The 24,459-nt window shown below is 41.1% G+C and overlaps 1 protein-coding gene across 1 annotated transcript in view; it reads right to left on the reverse strand.

The window, feature by feature from the left end:
- EXOSC10 (exosome component 10) overlaps positions 1-24,459 on the reverse strand; it is a 48,045-nt gene that overhangs the window by 19,475 nt on the left and 4,111 nt on the right. Inside the window, exons 2-17 of the mRNA XM_003413470.4 lie at positions 23,504-23,640; positions 13,638-13,761; positions 12,456-12,560; positions 11,970-12,135; positions 11,671-11,785; positions 7,294-7,369; positions 6,975-7,085; positions 6,626-6,769; positions 5,603-5,793; positions 4,433-4,589; positions 4,142-4,290; positions 3,927-3,977; positions 3,175-3,286; positions 1,530-1,580; positions 1,288-1,366; positions 1,076-1,188 (exon numbers count right to left, since the gene is read on the reverse strand). Of these exons, the coding sequence (XP_003413518.1) occupies positions 1,076-1,188; positions 1,288-1,366; positions 1,530-1,580; positions 3,175-3,286; positions 3,927-3,977; positions 4,142-4,290; positions 4,433-4,589; positions 5,603-5,793; positions 6,626-6,769; positions 6,975-7,085; positions 7,294-7,369; positions 11,671-11,785; positions 11,970-12,135; positions 12,456-12,560; positions 13,638-13,761; positions 23,504-23,640 (1,881 nt within the window). The remainder of the gene's footprint in view (positions 1-1,075; positions 1,189-1,287; positions 1,367-1,529; positions 1,581-3,174; positions 3,287-3,926; positions 3,978-4,141; positions 4,291-4,432; positions 4,590-5,602; positions 5,794-6,625; positions 6,770-6,974; positions 7,086-7,293; positions 7,370-11,670; positions 11,786-11,969; positions 12,136-12,455; positions 12,561-13,637; positions 13,762-23,503; positions 23,641-24,459) is intronic.

Genomic DNA, 24,459 nt, shown 5'->3' on the forward strand with positions numbered 1-24,459 from the left:
ATGGGCAGCTCCTGTCCGGAGGCGAGATGAGAAGACAGAATGGGACGGAAGCTAGTTGACTGGACACGGGAAACCCAGGGTGGAAAGGGAGAGTATGCTGTCACATTACAGGGATAGCAACTAGGGTCACATAACAATGTGTGTATAAATTTTTGTATGCGAAACTAACTTGGGCTGTAAACTTTCACCTAAAGCACAACAATAAAAAACCAAAAAGCTGTTTTTATCTAAGAAGAGAGTATTCTTGCTTCTCTTTCTGTGATTTTTCCTTTCTATCTGTTCTCTGCAATATTCAGAGTTTTATCTGTGCATTTTCCTTTTATTGTTGGCATTTCAGTATTCATCAGTCCTGACCAAAAAATGCACCTCAGGCTTCCTTTTGCAAGGATCCCATGGTTCAAATCACTGGCAGAAACGAGAAGTCATTCAATAGGTAGGACAAACTGGAAGGCCTTGTCACAACCCAATGTATATTCCAGATTCAGTTTAGCTGCACTGGGCCTCCAGGCTGGCCTGAGTCACTAATTACCATGCCTCAGCCTCCTTTCGGGGATGGAAAACAAGTTTCTCCTCACTTACTAGTGCCTGTACCCGCTCTTCATTTTCTCTACTGAGCCAAGACATAGAGGAATGCTCTTCAGTGTTTTCTCTTCTTCATTCAAGGCAAAATAAACGGTCATGGCACCAGCCAGGAAGGTAAGTGCAGCCCACACCCTATAGTTCATCAGACATACTCCCTCCGTCCATTCTGGGATGAGCTGCCCCTTGGCTGCACTGTATGTGAAAAGTCCTGCTTCTAAGTTGATTGGGTGCATGCCCTCCTCCCTGCTATGCATTAGTACCTATTAAGATGTCAGCCTTTCCTTGGGGATTTCTTCATACACAGACTACCTCCTCCAGAGTAGTTGACACCACCTCACTAAGCTGTCTCATGCCCTTTCCCACCACTGCTGGGTTTTACTTTTGGCATTAGTCTTAGAGGTATATGCAACACTCCAGGCAGATAGCCTGCTTGATAAACCCAATAAATCCCTGTGAACCTACATCACCTCAAAGAAGTTTCCATATTACTCACGTTAAATAATGTGATGACAGCAGTAGCAATCAGGCACTTGGTATCCAGTGAGGCCTCCTCCTCTTCTTTTTGGTCAGGGAAGAGGCTTGCCTGTTTCTGAACTGGCACAGGTCCTATAGGTAGAGAAGTCACTGAGGTCAAAGCCGGCTGGATTTCATACAAGGCAGTTTTCCCAGGCTCTTCCAGATATTCCAGAGGGCCCTCTATGTTACCGTTGATTGGGGTGATAGGATAGCCATCTGGTGGAGCATGGGAGCAGTCATGAGGTCCAAAAAGAACATTCTCCAATCTCTGCATCAAAAACGAAAGCAACAGGCTGGCATGAAAAACTGGCAGGTACGTCAGTAGTTTCCCCTGCAGTGTTAGGCACTGGTTTCCATCAGAGAGGTTTACTTTGCATTGGCTTTGACAGATAGCTTTCCCACAAGAAGCAGCAGCAAACACAACGCTCTACCTCAGGATTGGGCAGTGGTCCGCTCTTCTTCACTCCGGCTGCAACTTCAGACTGAAGAGGAAGAACAAAGAGAATCTGAGGAAAGTTGCCTTGACACGACGACATACACACATACACATGCCCCAGCACTAGACAGTGACCCTTCACTAGTGTTTCTCAAGAGCCCAGAGATTTTCTTTCTTCCCTTCAATCTGCATAATGCCTGGCACATACAGGTGCTCAATAATTATATGCTGAACGAAAGAATAAAGCCCTTTATCATGAGTAAGCATAATATAAGGAGATTCTGCCGAGCTTGAAAAAGATTCTTCTCAGTAACCAGGGTTCCTTGCTTTACTTCAAGCAAGTGTGGACCTAAGAAATCTTACGACAAAAATTACAAATGTGTTTATCCTCAGATTCTCCTCTTTTTCACCTCAAATCCAAACCAAACCCGTTGCTGTCACAGTCGATTCTGACTCACAGCGACCCTACAGCACAGAGTAGAACTGTCCCATAGAGTTTCCAAGGAGCACCTGGCGGATTCGAGCTGCTGACCTTTTGGTTAGCAGCTGTAGTACTTAACCACTACGCCACCAGGGTTTCCTTTTCACCTCAAGAGGGCTGACTTTAGGTCTCCCTGTATCAATAACCTTCCAAACATCACTTACTGTATACTGACACTACTACTGGGTCAATACCCTTAAAATCGTTCTAACAAAACAAAAATAAGAACACGCAAGCTTATTTTAACATGTTGCATTTCCTACATAAACGTACAGAAGTACAGATGCATGTCAGTGTGCTTGGACCTGTGCATACACATATGAAGTGCCTGAGTGGTGCAAATGGTGAACATGCTCCACTGCTATATGAAAGGCTGGTGGTCCAAGCCCACCCAGAAGGGCCTCTGAAGAAAGTCCCACTGATCTACTGAGCCACTTCCAAAAAACTGGCCACTGAAAACCCCATGGAGCACAATTCTACTTCGACACACATGGGGTCATCATGAGTGAGAGCTAACTCGATGGCTACTGGTTTCAACTAGTATCCACGGTTCCTGTATGTGCCCAGTCACCTAGTCTTTAAATTTGGGGTGGGGTGTCTTTGACTCCGCCTCCATCCTCCCATATCCAATTGCCTCTTAGATAATACCTCTAAAGTACTAACCACTGCTTAAAAATAAATGGCAGCCATCTCCACCATGTTATTAAGTTCCACCATTTTTTGTGATGATGTTTTTTCTACCTGTTCTTTCCTTTCCATTTCTGTGACCACCATACTCAATGCAGCGCTGTCACTTCACATGTGGACCATCGCCAGGCTTCCAAAATGACCTCCCTGTGCTGTGATCCCCACTCCATTTATCCCACCAGGTTAACTGCCTCAGAACAGCTAACTGGCCCAGGCACTAGACATTACTTGTTTGTTCGATCATCAAAGATAAGGTCATAAAATAAGAAGGAAGCGCTTTAGCTCCTGACTATCATAAAGAAAAAGAAGCTGAATCCAAGAAGACACACCCACTGTTATAAACTCGTCATTTCCTCAGGGTTGTTTTAGAATGGAGACCAGCTCATGTATATAAAAGAATACAATGGAGTAAGATGCTAACAAAAACAACAGGCCTGCTGGGTTGGGGCCTTTTAGTAGAAAAGCTTCTTACCTTGAGCAGAGGCATCTCTCGAGCCTGCTGGATTAAAAGATGCATTTCATTGATCTGCTGACGAACAAGAGGTGGAACTGGGTTACAGCAAGCTATGATGCCCTGAGGTTCCCTGAAGACAAGGAAGAAATACAATCCAGATAAGAACCGTGCTGCGGCCAGAGTGTCACAGCTGAGCTGAAGACTAAGGAGACATATTCACGTCAGGTATGCACAGTACGTAAGCCTAGGAGCCTGGCCAACCTCCTCCACATGTGCATTTGCTACGCAAGACTTCTCTTAGTGCCTGGCTCCTGCGAACAGGAAAAGCTGGACTAACACCACGGTTTTGTTAATTCTCAATTCTGCAATGGGATTAACAACAGACTATAAATTTTGATTCTTTGTTTATACTTCGACTGACATCATAAAACATTTAAAATCACAAGAAGCCTTAATTTGGAAGAAAGGACAGATGAGAAAATCTGAGACACTCTCTTCCATTGAGCGGATGCTGTGGGCTCAGAGACTTACACTGAGCTCAGTAAAAAGCGGGACCACTGAAACAGTTCCAGTACATTAGATTTCATTGTTAAATGGCAGCCCGAGGGCAGAAACTCTTAGGCTTGGATTCCTTGGACTTGCTTACTTCTTCAGAGCACTAATGTTCTCTGAGTAAACAGCCTTCAGTAATAGCAATAAGAAAAGCTTGATTTTGAAGGACAAGAGATCTATGAGAAAGTCAGAATGTATTAATCAGCTCTCAGACTCACTTAGGCAGTTCTTCAGCTATCTTTAGCATCATATGGTTTGGCAGTACATATCTGGAACAAAGCACACAATGGGATCACGTTAAATTCAGCCAGCAAGTTCCATTAAATGCTACACATAACAAACTTTTATGGCACAGAAATTAAAAAGTCCGTTTTTCCTTGTTACCAGATCTACTCAGTCTAGAAGCAAATATTAAACGACTCTAATCCCTTACCCATAACTTTCATCTTCCCTGCGGGCTGTTTTATCCCTCCAGGAAAACAGCAGCTGAAAGGCCGTCAGTTGCTGTGTGTTGAGGTGCTTCTTTTGCTTCCTATATAGTTCAAGGTAGGACTCATCTGTGAAAATTGGCTTGATGAATTTCTGCAAAATGTTAGAGAATATTTGAGATCAACGGGAATCACAATTGTGCCCTGGGCTCTTCAGAAGGTTTGCCTCTTGGCATAAGCAGACACAAAGAGCTCGAGAGAGTGCTGGGGTTTGTCCAACTCTGGAGATGTTTTACCTTGAGGCAGATATCCCTGCTCCGCTGCCACACCACTTGCAACTGCACCGGCTGCTCGTTGCCTCGCTCCCACAGCTCCAGCCTCATCTTGTCATAAATGTAAAGGAGGTAATGCGTGTCATCCCGGGCATAGTGGAGCATTTCGTCAGGCAGAGGTCTAGAAATGCAGGAGAGGAAATGGTTTCAATGACTTTCCCTAAAGGCGGCAATCTGTCCACCCTGTGGCTGCCAAGTCTTTCTCGGACTCTGACATAAAGAATTCTTTCACAGCCAATACTATAGTCAGGGCAGCATTTCCTGTGTTTTAACATGACAGACCATTGTTTTAATGGCTGGGTAGAATAGGGAGCAGGGTAATGATGTGATTCAAAATAAGAGCACTGTGGCCCGGAGTTTGAATCCTAGCTCCAAAGTCTGTCCTTGGACAAGTGACTTAACCTCTCTGAGCTCACTCTCCTTATCTGTGAAAAGGGAATAAGGTATTTCTTAAGCTGTTGTAAGGATTACACAAAACTACATCCCTAAAGCCCTTAGCTCAGGGCCTGGCATACGGTAAGGGCTCAATAATAGGTGGAGGCTGTAGGATTCATCAATTTTCACCTTATATTCAGACTTTATTAGATTCTCTTTAGAAATTCTAGCATAACGAATTGGAGAAAAACTCAGTGGAGTTTTCACAAGACAGCTGCAACCTCAGGGAGGTAGTTAGCCATTTGAAAATGAGCAAGTCTTCGAGAAAGTGTGCCTGGGCTCTGCTACAACCTTATGTTGCAGTAAATACTTACTATAAGGCTGAATGAAGTGCTTATTTTAAATTCTCTATACCTATGGGAGATCATCTCACACATACAGACAACCTCTGCTAGGGATATATGTGAGTGCAGACCAGAGACTGGCATGGGCAGATCTTAGCATGGCGCATCTCTTCCAACCACACTTCGAAGCCGAGTGTAACTCAATCAGCCCAAAATAAACCCTGCATATCATCCTAAAACTTTCTGTTGCCCTATGCTGCTGAAAAGAGCTGGAGTAAAGCTTGACCCCATTCAACTCAAGATTCGGATGGTGTTACGGCCTGAGCACAGGTCTCAGAAGACGAGAGAGGCTAAGGAACAACCATGCTTTCCTCTGCCATCCACATTGCCCCCGAGCGCTCGAGAGCAAACTGACCGTATTCTCCAATCTGCCAGCTGATACTGCTTGTTTGATTCCACGCCACAGTAGTGTTTCAGCAGATGGTCGAGCGAGTGCCTGCCCAGGTTAAGAAGGCGGGCTGCCTGATGGGTATCGAACATGTTTACTACATACAGCCCAAAGTCTTTCTGAAGCCATTCTATGTCTGAATCAGCGCCATGGAAGACCTGAAAACAAAACCAAAGTCAGGCAGTTCACTGCTATAAGTTAAGTCACGCTCCAAAATGAACTCTGCTTCTAGGTTATTAGAACACTGGAATTATAAGCCAGTATAAAGATTAAGATGTGTTCAGTTTTAAACGCTTCCTTTAAACTGGGCCATAGTCTTCTATATTCCTCATTACATACCCTTAAGGTCTGAAACTGCTAGCAATCAATGATACTAAGAAAGCAGCTCTACTAGCTTCAAGTATAGTCACTAAGCTCAAATAATCCTGAGGGCTTGGGCTCGCTGCAGCAGTCATTAAAGTGATTTAACATTTTCCTAGATAGTAATGAGTCAAGTCTGTTTTTTCTTTTTTCAGATTGTGCTTTAGATGAAGGTTTACAGAGCAAATTAGTTTCTCATTAAACTATTAATACACATATTGTATTGTGACACTGGTTGCCAACTCCATGACATGTCAACACTCTGCCCTTCTCAACCTTGGGTTTCCCATTTCTACTCATCCAGCTTTCCTGTCCTCTCCTACTTTCTCGTCCTTGACCCTGGCTTGGTGTGCCCATTTAGTCTCATATACATAGTTGAGCTATGTGTACTACTGTTTGTTTTATGGGCCTGTCTAATCTTTGGCTGAAGGGTAAACCTCAAGAGTGAAGGCCTGAGCTGTTTTAATAGAACTTTAGACACAAAAGCAGCTTAGCATGTGGTACCCTAGTGTGGAAGAGGACAATTATTTCTCTCAACTTTATTGGGTCTTTGTTGAAACAATGAAGCAGCAAACTGAAAAGCACTTCGATCTTGCACTCACAGGCAAGAGCTGGGAATGGCTGGCTGACCTTAACAATGGCAGGGTCTGTGAGGCTCTCGTTGAGAATGTACATGTCACTTCGGAGCTCCAGGGTGTCAACGATGAAGTCTTCCGTTCGAGTGGAGATTTGCATCAGGCAGGTGAGTCCTAGGAAGCTCCTGTAAGAGTGGTGCTAACACACAGAAAGAGGGGAGGAGAGGAAAAAAAATAATACTAGGTTTTCCTTCACCACTTTGGAAAAGTCAGCTACCAAGTAAAGTTGCATGATTAATTCTTACAAAAATAGATGGAAATTAATATTAATTCTATACTTCTAGAAAAAAGTAGGTGAATTCGCAGAATATGTAAACATTTTACTCAAGGCCGTTACAAGTTACCTCCAAGTCGACAGCAAATTCTTTACAATTCAAAAGCTTTTCATTGAGCTCCACGAGTTCATCCAGGGAGGATATGAAATGGCAGGGTGTTTCTTCTACAGGTCTATATAACTGGGTCAAGAAATTATAGTTAGGAAAAGAGAAGAACGTGAGGTCATCTGTCATAAAGTAAAAAGTAAATTATGAGTTGGAGAAATGACCGAGGTAGCAAGCTTCTACTTAAATTTAAGGAATGTCAAAGTCACATCAGCTAATCTACTTATTTGATTCTTCCTGGGCTACTCAGACACCACCCTTTAAACTAAGGTTGGGTGCTTACCTGGGGCTGTGGCTTTTGAAGGACTGAATCTGGTGGAGTGAAGTGATCTAGTTCATGTTGATAAGGGTGTGCAAACCTGAACAAATAAAACAAAGGAAATCTTTTTGATTAATCCCATCATTCTGGGAAAACCAATGACTCTGATGCAATTTGTAAAAACAAATAAGAAAAAAGACCATTGTGAAATTATTTTCTTTTCAACATGGAATCGTTATTTCAATAATTCAAGTGCATCAAATAAATCAGGTGAAACCTGCTCAAACTTAGTGCATGAAAATTAAAACTCTATTTGCTTATTTCAAAAATCTATTTACTTAAAAAGATTTGAACACTTATTTGGAAAACACTGTATGGAAGGTGATGCGGATGATATGAAAATAAGAAACATACTATTTCTAATGATTTGAAATAACAAATAGATGAAGTACAAGAGGATGGTGCAAATATTTTAGTTGTTCAAGTACCAAATGTTATTTTTCTTCTGTTCCTCTATCACTTACTTCCACGAAAATTCTAAGTTTGTGAGTTCCGCGAGGGCAAGGGCCACCTTCTATTACCTTTATTTCTCTAGCACTCAGCTTGTGGCCACACAGCTCACAGCTGGTGCTGAAGCAATAAATGCTCAGACACATTCTGGCTATACTGGTAAGAAAAAGACCAACACGAAGTTTTTACCACCCTTTCTTTCATCATGTTGTTGTTGTTGTCAGGCGCCAGCGAATCGGTTTTGACTTATAGTGACCCCATGTACCAGAGAACGAAACACTGCTTAGTTCTGTGCCATCGTCACAATTGCTGCCAGGCTTGAGCCCATCGTTGCAGCCACCGTGTCAATCCATCTTGTTGACGGTCTTCCTCTTTTTTGCTGACCCTCTACTTTACCAAGCATGATGTCTTTCTCCAGGGACTGGTCTCTCCTGATAACATCTCCAAAGTCTTCCCATTCTTGCTTCTAAGGAGCAGTCTGATTGTACTTCTTCCAAGACAGATTTGTTCGTTCTTCTGACAGTCCATGGTATATTCAATATTCTTCACCAACACCATCATTCGAAGGCATCAATTCTTCTTTGGTCTTCCTTATTCACTGTTCAGTTTTCATGTGCATCAAGGCAAATGAAAATGCCACGGCTTGGGTAAGGTGCACCTTAGTCCTTAAAACAACATCTATGCTTTTTAACACTTTAAGGAGGTCTTTTGCAGCAGATATGCCCAATGCAACGTGTGGTTTGATTTCTTGACTGCTGCTTCCATGGGTATTAATTGTGGATCCAAGCAAAATGAAATCTTTGACAACTTCAATCTTTTCCCCATTTATCACGATGCTGCTTATTGGTCCAGCTGTGAGGATTTTTGTTTTTATGATGAGGGGTAATCCATATTGAAGGCTGTGGTCTTCGATCTTCATCAGTAAGTGCCTCAAGTCCTTTTCACTTGCAGCAAGCAAGGTTGTGTCATCTGCATATTGAATGTTGTTAATGAGTCTTCCTCCAAACCTGATGTCACATTCTTCTTCTTATAGTTCAGCTTCTTGGTTTACTTGCTCAGCATACAGACTGAATAAGTACAGTGAAAGGATACAACCCTGACGCACATCTTTTCTGATTTTGAGCCACTCACTCAGTGACCCCTTGTTTTGTTCGAATGACTGCCTCTTGATCTATGTACAGTTTCCTTATGAGCACAGTTAGGTGTTCTGGAATTCCTATTCTTTGGAATGTTATTCATAATTTGTTAAGATCCACACAGTCAAATGCCATTTAGCATAGTTAATAAAACATAGGTAAACATCTTTCTGGTATTCCCTCCTTTCAGCCAAGATCATTCTGACATCAGTAATGATATATTCCTCATTCCAAGTCGTTTTCTGAATCTGACTTCAACTTCTGGCAGTTCCCTGTTGATGTATTACTGCAGCAGCTTTTGAATTATCTGCAGCAAAATTTTACTTGTGTGTGATATTAATATTATTCGATAATTTCCTCATTCTACTGGATCACCTTCTTTGCAATGCGCACAAATATGGATCTCTTTTAGTTGGTTGGCCAGGCAGCTGTCTCCCAAATTTCTTGGCATAGATGAGTGAGCACTTCAGCGCTGCATTTGTTTGTTCAAACATCTCAGTTGGTATTCTGTCAATTCCTGGAGCCTTTTTCTTTTTCACCAATGCCTTCGGTGCAGCTTAGACTTCGTCCTTCAGTATCATTAGTTCTTGATCATATGCTACCTCCTGAAATGGGTGAGTGTCGACCAATTCTTTCTGGTACAATGATTGTGTGTATTCCTTCCATCTTCTTTTGACTCTTTCTGCATCATTCAATAATTTCCCCATAGAATCCTTCAATATTGCAACTTGAGGCTTGACTTTTTCTTCAGTTCTTTCAGCTTGAGAAATGCTGAGTGTGTTCTTCCCTTTTGGTTTTCCAACTCCAGGTCTTTGTACAATTTCATTATCATACTTTGTTATGTTCTCAAGCTGCCCTTTGAAATATGCTCAACTCTTACTTCATCATTTCTTCCTTCCACTTTAGCTATTCCATGTTAAACACCAAGCTTCACACATTCATTTTGGTCTTTTCTTTCTTCTTAATGACCTCCTGCTTTCTTCATGTATGATGTCCTTGGTGTCATTCCACAACTGTCTGGCCTTTGGTCATTAGTGTTCAACATGTCAAATGTATTCTTGACATGGTCTCTAAATTCAGGTGGGATATTCTCAAGGTTGTACTTTGGCTCTTGTGGACTTGTTCTAATTTTCTTCAGCTTCAACTTGAACTTGCATATGAGCAACTGATGATCTGTTCCACAGTTGGCCCCGGCCTTGTTCTGACTGATTATATTGAGCTTCTCCATCATCTCTTTACACAGATGTAGTTGATTTGATTCCTGTGCACTCCACCCAGTAAGGTCCACATGTATAGTCACTGTTTATGTTGGTGAAAAAAGGTATTTGCAATGAAGAAGACTTTGGTCTTGCAAAATTCTATCATGCAATCTCTGGTGTAATTTTTATAACCAAGGCCATATTTTTCAGCCACTGTTCCTTCTTTGTTTCCAACTTTTGCATTTCAATCACCATTAAGTATCAATGCATCTTGATTGCATGTTTGATCAATTTCAGACTACAGAAGATAGTAAATAACTTCAATTTATTCATCTTTGGCCTTAGTGGTTGGTGAGTAAATCTGAACAACAGTCATATTAACTGGTCTTCCTTGTAGGCATATGGATATTACCCTATCACTGACAGCGTAAGACTTCAGGATCGATCTTGAAATGTTCTTTTTGACAATGAATGTGACACCATTCCCCTTCCAGTTGTCATTCTTGGCATAGTAGACCATATGAGTGTCTGATTCAAAATGGTCAGTACCGGTCCATTTCAGCTCACTAATGCCTAGAATATTGACGTTTACGTGTTCCATTTCATTTTTACGACCTTCAGTTTTCCTAGGTTCATACTTTGTACATTCCAGGTTCTCATTATTAATGGAAGTTTACAGCTGTTTCTTCTCATTTTGAGTCGTGCCACATCAGCAAATAAAGGTTTCCAAAGTTTTATTCCTTCAAGGTCATTAAGGTTGATTCTGCTTTGAGGCGGCAGCTCTTCCCCGGTCATATTTTGAGTGCCTTCCAACCTGAGGGGCTCATCTTCCGGCACTGTACCAGACAGTGTTCTGCTGCTATTCATAAGGTTTTCACTAGCCAGTTTTTTTAGAAGGAGATTGCCAGGTCCTTCTTCCTAGTCTGTCTTAGTCTGGAAGCTCCAGTGAAACCTGTCTATCATGGTGACACTGCTGATATTTGAAATACCGGTGGCTTAGTTTCCAGCATCACAACAACAAGCAAGCTACCACAGTATGACAATGACGAACGAGTGGTGGTTTTTCATTATACTGAAGACAAAGTCCATTTATTTATCTTAAGCAAAATTTGTTCAAGATGCTTATTCTGCCAGTGAAAATTGCCTTCTCCTTATTGAATTCATTACACAGCCTTACCTTACTGTTTGAGTTCCCACCTAACAAGAAAGGCAAAATAGTACAGAGGAAAAACAATTTTAAGAAAACTTGGGTTTAAAGGTCTAGAAGTATGAGAATTTAGCAACTCTACTCCTGTTTTTACATCTATAAAATGGGATGAGAGTAACTGCTAACTCTCAGGACTGCAGTGGTTGTTACATGAGGTGATGCTTGTGTGGCCCTCTGTCAACACAAACAGGAGGTTTTATTGTTGGTAAGACTCCTGTTAGGATAACATCACCCATTCCTCAGATTCTTCATTTTCATTTACATATTTTATAAAAGTGAAATGGAAGTGGAAATGTGGCATAAAGACGAGTAGTCACAGTAGAAAGACCAGACACAGATAAACACTTACATGTCTTGCTCAACCTGCTGTGTTCTCTGCTGATGAATGAAATCTGCCAGGGCAGGTGGGACATCCAAGTCCTCAGGACGATCGTGTGGGCGCTCCCGCCGTTCTTTAGAGAGTGCTGGATACCCATGCAGTGGCAAAAACACCATCACAAAGACATAAACACATTTCCATTTTTTCTAGTTATGGAGGGTTAACTGGTTCCCCTTGAACAAAGGCAGGAGAGAAGGCTTTTCCCCTTTCCTTGTTTTTGTATCAGACGAAAGGAAGACTCAAACCTAGGCAGAGTTCACATTACTTACCCTGAGGAAGGGGTTTCTGAGCATTTGGCTTGATGAAGATTTTAGGAAGAAACGGTGTGTTTGAATTGTCAATCTTTTCTCGAAACTTGAGCTGAGGTCGGATGATGTTTTTTGCATGAAGCAGCCGGAAAGTTTCAGATTTTGTTTTCTTGCTGTATTCTCCTGCCTATGATTAAAGAATACAGATATTTTATAACACAGTAACTCGATAAATTAGAATAGTAAATCCCAACTCATGTGATCACTTTTCCAGGAAGATAAGGACATTCAAAGAACAATTCATTTAAGCTTGTATGTGTGTGTGCATGTGAGGCTGGGAGGGGCAAAGTGGAGGACAGGGTGTTATTAGGTTGTGAGAACAAGTTAGAGAGCAGTAGCCGGTCCTATGTTCAATAAATTAGGACAAAAATGAACATTAGAATGGGCAAAAGCCCTAATATAAAGCTGACATTAGGACTTCTAGAGAACCTGACAAGAAGCCCTCACCTTCCGGTTCCAGCTGGACACAATTGTTTTGGGGACCTGCAGCCCTGCAGGAAGGACAGGTTGTTGATTCTTATTCACACCTGATGCTTCATCCAGTAAAATACCCTAAGAGAAGAAAAGGTATTAGTATCTTCCTTCCAAAGATGAAAGTATCCTCCTTTCATTACTAGTGTTAATAACCTAAAAATTTTAAGAAGTATATTCTAAGAATTACCCATAAAAGAATATATACATATAAGAGTGTATCAACGAAAAATGGGAATTAGGGAGTAGTCCCAAGTAATTAAAACTTATTTGCTCAAAAAGCAGGGCAGTAACCAGTCATTCCAAACCTCGATTTACTCTTTTTACAACTATGAATGTGGCTGAAAATTCAAATGATTTAAGTCTGGCATGGGCACTAAAAAAATTTTAAAAAGACTCTAGATTGCCTACAGGAAATAGAAATAAGAGTATTTAGAGTGAGGATGATGGTGCTCCTGATCTACTTTGTGCTCTTAAAGTGGGCGTGGAACAACAGAACGTACCCAGGTGACCATCGGTAGTTTGACAGAACGTGAAATCACAAAATATGAAAAATCACTAAAAGATCTGTGCACATGGAGACTATGGAAGGGACTTCATGGGACAGGAGAACGGGACTTAAATATCTCCAGGATCATCACACGGCTGAGGGTTGGTTTTGTTCTGGATGATCTCTGTTTACTTCTGCAAATACTGTTCTGCTGTAGGATTAGATAGTAAGCTGGACTGAATGAGCCACACTGCCTTCCAGTCCTCAGAGTTGGGATGTTGAGAGGATTTTGAATAACAGTGAAAATGGATTAAATTTAAGTTGGGCTGATACTGAGGTCTCTTCTTGCAAGCCAAATAGGTTATGCAAATCTGGGGTAGATTTGTAATAAAGCATTTTAAAAATAGGCTTCCACAAGGCAGTAATACATCTATTTTTAAATTTTTATTTACTGTGTTGTTCAGAAGAAAATAATATTTTGAAGACAATTGTGTACTTATTTCTAGGAAAAAAAGAAGCCAACTATCAAAGGAAGGGAATATTATTACCAGTAAAAAATGCTAAACATATTTCCTTATTTTCTAAGGTGCTTGGGTTTCTCTTCATATGTTATTAACATAAAACCTCTTCACTGGTTTGTTATTTTAAGCGTAAGATGAAATACTCACCACTCTTTCCAAAATAACATCATTGGTATCAACTAGTAAATCAAACTTGTCCTCCAACTCAGTCACTTTACTTCGATCCTTAATGTTGCTGCGACACCCATGGTACTGCATTACCTGACTCATGCTAAGGAAAGCAATACCAAGGTTAGTTTGTGTACATCTATTTACGTGTTTACCATCTGGGATAAAATGCAAATGGCCTGGCTCAGACTGAGATATACATATATGTTTTTTGTGGTACAACCACAACCACTAATATCTGTCTATGTATTTTTTTTGATACAACCATCACCACTGTTTATTTCTAAAACTTTGACATCACTCCAAATGGAAACTCTGTATCCATTAAGCAATAACTCCCCATTCTCCCTCTTCCACCCACCCCTGGTAACCACTCAACAACTTTGTTTTTCTATGCGTTTGCCTGATGAATATCATTGCTGATGTCAGATGGATCTTGGCTGAAAGCAGAAAATACCAAAAAGATGTTTACCTATGTTTATTGACTATGCAAAGGCATTCCACTGTGTGGATCCTAACAGATTGTGGAGCACATTGTCAAGAATGGGATTCTTAACTGTGCTTAGTGTAACCTGCACAGAGACCAAGAGGCAGTCATTCAAACAGAACAAGGGGATACGGTGTGGTTTAAAGTCAGGAAAGGCATGGATCAGGGCTGTATCCTTTCACCGTATTTATTCAGTCTGTATGCTGAGCAAATAATCTGAGAAACTGGAGTATATGAAGAAGAACATAGCATCATGAGTGGAGGAAGACTCACTAACAACCTGCGTTATGTAGATGACACAACCTTGCTTGCTGAGAGCAAAGTGGACTTGAAGCACTTACTGATGAAGATCAAAGACCACAGCCTTCAGTATGGATTGCACCTCAACATAAAGAAAACAAAAATCTCCACAACTGGACCAATAAGCAACACCATGACAAACAGAGAAAAGAATGAAGTTGTTAAGAATTTCATTTCACTTGGATCCACAATCAACGCTCACGGAAGCAGCAGTCAAGAAATTAAACAACATACTGCATCAGGCAAATCTGCTGAAAAAGACCCCTTAAAAGTGTTAAAAAGCAAAGATGTCACTTTGAGGACTCAAAGGTGTGCCTGGCTCAAGCCATGGCATTTTCAATCACATCATATGCATGCGAAAGCTGGACAATGAATAAGCAAGACTTAAGAAGAATTGATGCCTCTGAATTATGCTGTTGGAGAAGAATACCGAATATACCATGGACTGCCAGAAGAAAGAACAAGTTTGTCTTGAAAGAAAATACAACCAGAGTGCTCCTTGGAAGCCAGCACAGCAAGACTTTGTGTCACATACTTTGGACGTGTTATCAGCAGGGACCAGTCCCTGATGAAGGACAACATGCTTGGTAAAGTAGAGGGTCAGCAAAAAATAGGAAGACCCTCAAAGAGAGGGATTGACGCAGTGGCTGCAACAATAGGCTCAAACATAACAATTGTGAGGACAGTGCAGGACCAGGCAGTGTTTTGTCCTGTTGTAGGCAAGGTTGCTATCAGTCAGAACCAACTTGATGGCACCTAACAACATGCATTTGACTATTCTAGATATTTCATATAAGTGGTATAATACAGTATTTGTCTTTTTGTGTCTGGCTTATTTTGCTTAGCATAATGTTTTCAAGGTTCATCCACGTTGCGGCACGCATCAGAACTTCACTTCTCTTTATGGGTGATTACCATTCCACTGTACACATTCACATTTTGTTTATCCATTCATCTGTTGAGGACTATTCGGGCTGCGTGCACCTCTGGCTACTGTGAATAATAATGCGATGGACATTGGTGTACAAGTGTCTGAGTCCCTGCTTTCAAGTTTTTAGGGTATATTCATTCCTAGGAGTGGATTTGGTGGGTCACACAGTAATTCTTCCTTTCATCATACTTATTCAATCTGTACGCTGAGCAGTTAATCTAAGAAGCTGGATTATATGAAGAAGAATGTGGCATAAGGACTGGAGGAAGGCTCATTTACAACAACCTGTGACACGCAGATGACACAATCTTGCCTGCTGAGAGCGAAGAGGACTTCAAGCATTTACTGATGAAGATCAAAGACTACAGCCTTCAGTACAGATAAAAAAAAAAAAAACCATTGCTGTTGAGTCGATTCTGACTCCTTGAGACCCCATAAGACAGAGTAGAACTGCCCCACAGTGTTTCCAAGGAGCGGCTGGTGGATTCAAGCTGCCGACCTTCTGGTTAGCAGCTAAGCTCTTAACTACTGTGCCACCAGAGTTCCTCAACATAAAACAAAAATCCTCATAACTGGGCTGATAAGCAGCAGCATAATAAATGGAGAAAATACTTAAGTTGTAAAGGATTTCATTTTACTTGGATCCACAATCAACGTCCATGAAAGGAGGAGTCAAGAAATCAAAAGAGGCATTGCATCAGGCAAATCTGCTGCAAAAGACCTCTTTCAAGTGTTTAAAAGCAAAGATGTCACTTTGAGAACTAAGGTGCACCTGACCCAGCCATGTATCTTCAGCTGCCTCATATGCATGCAAAAGCTGGGTAATGAACAAGAAAGACCAAAGAAGAATTGGTGTCTTTGACTTACGGTGTTGATGAGCAACACTGAATACATCATGGACTGCCAGAAGAACAAACAAATCTGTCTTGGAAGAAGCATAGCAAGAACGCTCCTCAGAAGTGAGGATGGCGTGATATCATCTCACATACTTTGTACATGTTATCAGAGAGGCCAGTCCCTAGAGAAGGACGTCATGGTTGGTAAAGCAGAGTGTCGGCGAAAAAGAGAAGGACCCACAACAAGACAGACTGACACAGTGGCTTCAACAATGGGCTCAAACACTCCAACAGTTGAGAGGCTGGCACAGTACTAGGCAGTGCTCCATTCTGTTGTACATGGGGCTGCTATGAGTCACAGCTTACTTGACAGCACCTAACAGCAACAACGTTAATTCTATGTTTAACTTTTTGAGGAACTGCCAAACCCTTTTCCACAGAAGTAGCATTAGTTTACACTCTTGCTAGCAATGCACAAAGTTCCATATTCCCAATATTTTTGATCACATCAATAAACCTTGCACCCGTATAACAACTGTCAAAAATAAAATGCGAATTGTCTGGCCTTGGGCAACTCACTAAATCTCTTTGAGAATCACTTTCCTTATCTTTCAGTTTCCTTAACTGAAGGAGTTTCTTTAGCTTTTGAAACTCAAAGGTGTCTTTAAATTCTAAAAATTATATAAGATGCTGCGTAAATAATATACTAGGGTAGAAATGCCCCATAGGGTTTCCAAGGAGTGGCTGGTGGATTCAAACTGCTGGCCTTTTGGTTAGAAGCCTAAGCTCTTAACCACTGCACCACCAGGGCTCCTATATATAATACTATGTAAATAACACAGGCTATGCTTATGTCATTGTTTTAACATGGCAAATCTAAAACTGCTTCTTCAATTCTCTCGCGTTAACAGTTAAACAAAACTCATGTTTGTTTTTTAACTGTCCTAATATACTTAAGGAGCCCTGGTGGTACAGTGGTTAAGGGTTACAGCTGCTAACCAAGAAGTCAGCAGTTCGAATCCACCAGCCACTCCTTGGAAACCCAATGGGGCAGTTCCACTCTGTCCTATAGGGTTGCTGCGAGTCGGGATCCACTGATAATTAATACCTGTGACTTTGCAAGCTGTATGAGAGAATCCTGGATCTCAGTTTTCTAGTCCCATGTTAAGCAGAATAAGATTTGTTGCCTATAGTTACAAAAGTAATATATTTTTTAGGTCTAAAAATGTACCAAATAACATTTCCCTCATCCCACTGTCTCATTTTCATATCTTATGGCACTTTATAGCACAGAAAATTGTGGTAAGGAAAACCGAAGTTCAAGAAAAATTATCTACCTCTTTATTTTCACTTCTTTTATTAACATAAGAAAACAACCCCCCAAGTGTCTGTCAGTTTCTGGTACTGTGAGGACTTGTGTGTTGCTGTGATGCTGGAAGCTATGCCACCAGTATTCAGATACCAGCAGGGTCACCCACGGTGGACAGGTTTTAGCTGAGCTTCCAGACTAAGACAGACTAGGAAGAAGGACCCAGCGGTCTACTTCTGAAAAGAATTAGCCAGTAAAACCTTACGAATAACAGCGGAACACTGTCTGATACAGTGCCGGAAGATGAGCCCCCCCAAGTTGGAAGGCATTCAAAAGATGACCGGGGAAGAGCTGCCTCCTGAAAGTAGAGTCAGCCTTAAGACGTGGATGGAGTCAAGCCTTTGAAACCTTCATTTGCTGATGTGACACAACTCAAAATGAGAAAAAACATCTGTAAACATCCATAATTAATGTGGAGTGTACACAGTATGAATCTAGGAAAACTGGAAATCATCCAAAATGCAATGGAATACATAAAGATTGATACCCTAGGCGTTAGCGAGCTGAAATAGACTAGTATTGGCCATTGTGAATTGGACAATCACATGGTCTACAATGCCAGTAATGACAACTTGAAAAGGAAAGGTGTTGCATTCATTGTCAAAAAGAACATTTCAAGATCTATCCTGAAGTACAACCCTGTCAGTGATGGGATAATATCCATACGCCTACAAGGAAGACCAGATAATATGACTAATATTCAAATTTATGCACCAACCACTAAGGCCAAAGATGAAGAAAGTGAAGATTTTTACCAGCTTCTGCAGTCTGAAATTGATCGAACATGCAATCAGTTTGCATTGATAATTACTGGTGATTGGAATGCGTAAGTTGGAAAGAAAGAAGGATCGGTAGTTGGAAAATATGGCGTTGGTGACAGAAACAATGCTGGAGATCACATGATAGAATTTTGCAAGACCAGAGACTCTTTCATTGCAAATATCTTTTTTTTACCAACATAAACAGCGATTATACACATGGACCTTGCCAGATGGAACACACAGGAATCAAACTGACTTCATCTGTGGAAAGAGACGATGGAAAAGCTCAATCCTATCAGTCAGAACAAGGCCAGGGGCCGACTTCGAATCAGACCATCAATTGCTCATATGCAAGTTCAGGAGGAAACTGAAGAAAATTAGAACAAGTACACAAGAGCCAAAGTATGATCTTGAGTATACTCCATCCGAATTTAGAGACCATCTCAAGAATACATCTGACGCATTGAACACTAATGACCAAAGACAAGACGAGTTGTGGAATGACATCAAGGACATCATAAATGGAAGAAAGCAAGAGGTCATTAAAAAGACAAGAAAGAAAGAAAAGACAAAAATGGATGTCACAAGACACTCTGCAACTCGCTCTTGAACACCGAGCACCTAAAGCAAAAGGAAGAAATGATAAAATAAAAGAACTGAAGATTTCAAAGGGTGGCTCAAGAAGACAAAGTAAACTATTACAATGACATGTGCAAAGAGCTGGAGATAGAAAATCAAAAGGGAAGAACGCACTTGGCATTTCTCAAGCTGAAAGAACTGAAGAAAAAATTCAAGCCTCCAGTTGCAATAGTGAAGAATTCCATGGGGACAATATTAAACGACGCAGGAAACATCAAAAGAAGATGGAAGGAATGCACAGAGTCATCATACCAAAAAGAATTGGTTAAACTAACAGAAGAGTTTGGCAGAGTCTCAGGTTATAAAATAAACATACAAAAATGACTTGGATTCCTCTACATCAACAAAAAGAACACCGAAGAGGAAATAACCAAATCAATACCATTCACAGTAGCCCCCAAGAAGATAAGATACTTAGGAATAAATCTTACCAAGGACGTAAAAGACCTATACAAAGAAAACTACAAAGCTCTACTACAAGAAATTCAAAAGGACATACTTAAGTGGAAAAACATGCCTTGCTCATGGATAGGAAGACTTAACATAGTAAAAATGTCTATTCTACCAAAAGCGATCTATATATTTAACGCACTTCTGATCCAAATTCCAATGTCATATTTTAAGGGGATAGAGAAACAAATCACCAATTTCATATGGAAGGGAAAGAAGCCCCGGATAAGCAAAGCACTACTGAAAAAGAAGAAGAAAGTGGGAGGCCTCGCTTTACCTGATTTCAGAACCTATTATACAGCCACAGTAGTCAAAACAGCCTGGTACTGGTACAACAACAGGCACATAGACCAATGGAACAGAATTGAGAACCCAGACATAGATCCATCCACGTATGAGCAGCTGATATTTGACAAAGGACCAGTGTCAATTAATTGGGGAAAAGAAAGCCTTTTTAACAAATGGTGCTGGCATAACTGGATATTCATTTGCAAAAAAATGAAACAGGACCCATACCTTACACCATGCACAAAAACTAACTCCAAGTGGATCAAAGACCTAAACATAAAGACTAAAACGATAAAGATCATGGAAGAAAAAATTGGGACAACCCTAGGAGCCCTAATACAAGGCATAAACAGAATACAAAACATTACCAAAAATGATGAAGAGAAACCCGATAACTGGGAGGTCCTAAAAATCAAACACCTATGCTCATCTAAAGACTTCACCAAAAGAGTAAAAAGACCACCTACAGACTGGGAAAGAATTTTCAGCTATGACATCTCAGACCAGCGCCTGATCTCTAAAATCTACATGATTCTGTCAAAACTCAACCACAAAAAGACAAACAACCCAATCAAAAAGTGGGCCAAGGATATGAACACACATTTCACTAAAGAAGATATTCAGGCAGCCAACAGATACATGAGAAAATGCTCACGATCATTAGTCATTAGAGAAATGCAAATTAAAACTACGATGAGATTCCATCTCACACCGGCAAGGCTGGCATTAATCCAAAAAACACAAAATAATAAATGTTGGAGAGGCTGTGGAGAGATTGGAACTCTTATACTCTGCTGGTGGGAAGGTAAAATGGTACAACCACTTTGGAAATCTATCTGGCGTTATCTTAAACAGTTAGAAATAGAACTACCATACAACCCAGAAATCCCACTCCTCGGAATATACCCTAGAGATACAAGAGCCTTCATACAAACAGATATATGCACACCCATGTTTATTGCAGCTCTGTTTACAATAGCAAAAAGTTGGAAGCAACCAAGGTGTCCATCAACGGATGAATGGGTAAATAAATTGTGGTATATTCACACAATGGAATACTACGCATCAATAAAGAACAGTGACGAATCTGTGAAACATTTCATAACATGGAGGGACATGGAAGGCATTATGCTGAGTGAAATTAGTCAGAGGCAAAAGGACAAATATTGTATAAGACCACTATTATAAGATCTTGAGTAATAGTAAACCTGAGAAGAACACATACTTTTGTGGTTACGAGGCGGGGAGGGAAGGAGGGTGGGAGAGGGTTTTTTATTGATTAATCAGCAGATAAGAAATGCTTTAGGTGAAGGGAAAGACAACACTCAATACATGGAAGGTCAGCTCAATTGGACTGGACCAAAAGCAAAGAAGTTTCCGGGATAAAATGAATGCTGCAAAGGTCAGCGGAGCAAGGGCGGGGGTCTGGGGAACATGGTTTGCGGGGACTTCTAAGTCAATTGGCAAAATAATTCTATTATGAAATCATTCTGCATCCCACTTTGAAAGGTGGCGTCTGGGGTCTTAAATGCTAACAAGCGGCCATCTAAGATGCATCAATTGGTCTCAACCCACCTGGAGCAAAGGAAAATGAAGAACACCAAGGCCACACGACAACTAAGAGCCCAAGAGACAGAAAGGGCCACATGAACCAGAGACCTACATCATCCTGAGACCAGAAGAACTAGTTGGTGCCCGGCCACAATCGATGACTGCCCTGACAGGGAGCACAGCAGAGGACCCCTGAGGGAGCAGGAGATCAGTGGGATACAGACCCCAAATTCTCATAAAAAGACCAAACTTAATGGTCTGACTGAGACTAGAGGAATCTCGGCGGCCATGGTCCCCAGACCTTCTGTTGGCACAGGACAGGAACCATCCCCGAAGACAACTCATCAGACATGAAAGGGACTGGTCAGTGGGGGGGAGAGAGACGCTGATGAAGAGTGAGCTAATTATATCAGGTGGACACTTGAGATTGTGTTGGCAACTCTTGTCTGGAGCGGGGATGGGAGGATAGAGAGAGAGAGAAGCCGGCAAAACTGTCAGGAAAGGAGAGACTGAGAGGGCTGACTCAAGAGGCGGAGAGCAAGTGGGAGTAGGGAGTGAGATGTATGTAAATTTATATGTGACAGACTGATTGGATTTGTAAACGTTCACTTGAAGCTTAATAAAAGTTAATAAAAAAAAAAAAAGAATTGGTTGATGTTCAACCATTTCAAGAGGTAGCATATGATCAGGAACTGATGGTACTGAAGGAAGAAGTCCAAGCTGCACTGAAGGCACTGGTGAAAAACAAGACTCCAGGAATTGACGGAATATCAATTGAGATGTTTCAACAAACAGATGCAGTGACGGAACTGCTCACTCGTCTATGCCAAGAAATTTAGAAGACAGCTACCTGGCCAACCAGCTGGAAGAGATCCATATTTATGCCTGTTCCCAAGAAAGGTGATCCAACCGAAAGTAGAAATTATAGAACAATATCACTAATATCACAGGCAAAGTAAAATTTTGCTGAAGATCATTCAAAAACAGCTGCAGCAGTGTATCGACAGGGAACTGCCAAAAATTCAGCCCAGATTCAGAAAAGGACGTAGAACCAGGGATATCACTGCTGATGTCAGATGGATCCTGGCTGAAAGCAGAGAACACCAGAAGGATGTTTACCTGTGTTTTATTGACTATGCAAAGGCATTCCACTGTGTGGATCTTAACAAATTATGGATAACACTGCAAAGAATGGGAATTCCAGAACAGTTAATTATACTCATGAAGAACCTGTACATAGATAAAGAGGCACTTGTTTGGACAGAACAAGGGGATACTGTGTTGTTTAAAGTCAGGAAAGGTATGTGTCAGGGTTGTATCCTTTCACCACACCTATGCGATCTGTATGCTGAGCAAATAATCCAAGAAGCTGGACTATATGAAGAAAAAAAGGTCATTAGGATTGGATGAAGACTCATCAACAACCTGCATTATGCAGATGACACGACCTTGCTTGCTGAAAGTGAAGAGGACTTGAGGCACTTACTGATGATCAAAGACCACAGCCTTCAGTATGGATTACACCTCAACATAAAACAAAAATCCTCACAACTGGACCAATGAGCAGCAGCATGATAAATAGAGAAAAGATTGAGGTTGTAAAGGATTCCATTTTACTTGGATCCACAATCAACACCCATGGAAACAGCAGTCAAGAAATCAAAAGACGCATAGCATTGGGCAAATCTGTTGCAAAAAACCTCTTTGGAGTGTTGAAAAGCAAAGATGTCATCTTGAAGACTGAGGTGCGTGACCCAAGCCAAAGTATTTTCAATAGCATCATACGCATGTGAAAGCTGAACGATGAATAAGGAAGACAGAAAAAGAACTGACGCCTTTGAATTGTGGTGCTGGTGAAGAATAATACTGAATATACCATGTGACTGCCAAAAGAACGAACAAATCTGTCTTGGAAGAAGTACAACCAGAATGCTCCTTAGAAGCAAGGGCGGTGAGACTATGTCTTACAGACTTTGGACATGTTGTCAGGAGGGATCAGTCCCTGGAGAAGGACATCATGTTTGTTCATGTACAGGGTCAGCGGAAAAGAGGAAGACCCTCAAGGAGATGGACTGGCACAGTGGCTGCAACAATGGGCTCAAGCATAACAACTACTGTGAGAATGGTGCAGGAACAGGCAGTGTTTTGTTCTGTGGTACACAGCGTTGCTATGAGTCAGAACCAACTTGGCAGCACCTAACAAAACAACAAGAAAACAATACGTAGTACTTACCACTGAAGCAACCTGTCTCCCTGTGTTTCACAAAATGCCTGGAAGCCAGGGAAACTTCGGTAAAAATCATACTCATCGCCAAACTGTGGTAGGCCCCCAGATGCCTTGGTAACTGCTACCACCGACCCAAGAGCAAACTGTCAAAAACCAGAAAAGAAGACATGTTTTAAACATGGATCGCCATTCATTCACCAAAGCAGTTTTTGAATATCTACTACATACAGTGCATTGTACTGGATGCTAGAGATAACCAATCTTCATTCGTCCATCCAACAAATATTCATTTAGTGCTGACTCTACCCCAGGCACTATTCTAGACTGTGAGGACACAATGATAAACACAAAAGCAAGTTTTGGAGCTTACATTTTTGGGAGAGTGGAGAGACAGAGGAAAGACACATATAAAATGATGAGCATTCATCTATCTGGTTTTGAATCTTGGCTCCACTACTTATTAACTGTGATCTTGTGCAAGTGATTTCCTTTTTTTGGATCTTAGTTTCCTTCTCTGAAAAATGGGGATAGTAAAAGTGCCTACCTGATAGTTGTGAGGATTAAATGAGCTAATAAAACCACTTAGGACAGTGACTGGTACCTAAGTGCTGTTCTTATTATTACTCAAAATAAGACCCATGAGCTTTCTACGAGAATTTTTGTGTTTTCATTGTGATAAGCATCTACAAACAATATACGCAAATTCTGGATCCTCGGGATGACTGATTTATAATGGCTACTTCCCATTATGTGTTTATGGTTCAGTTCATGGTTCAGTTAGTGCCTAGAAGTTGTCCATTTTAATTGCTGTGGGGTAATGAGAAAAAATCTGAAGTGGGTGGCATAGATAAATGACAGTTGGCCATGTGAAGGTCAAATGACATCACTGTGAATTGTGTGAATAAACTTTTTCCAGGAGAAAATGGGAGAAAGGAGGTGGGAAACCTGAATCATCTTGGTAG

This window comes from Loxodonta africana, chromosome 3, assembly GCF_030014295.1.
Source record: "Loxodonta africana isolate mLoxAfr1 chromosome 3, mLoxAfr1.hap2, whole genome shotgun sequence".
Taxonomy (NCBI): domain Eukaryota; kingdom Metazoa; phylum Chordata; class Mammalia; order Proboscidea; family Elephantidae; genus Loxodonta; species Loxodonta africana.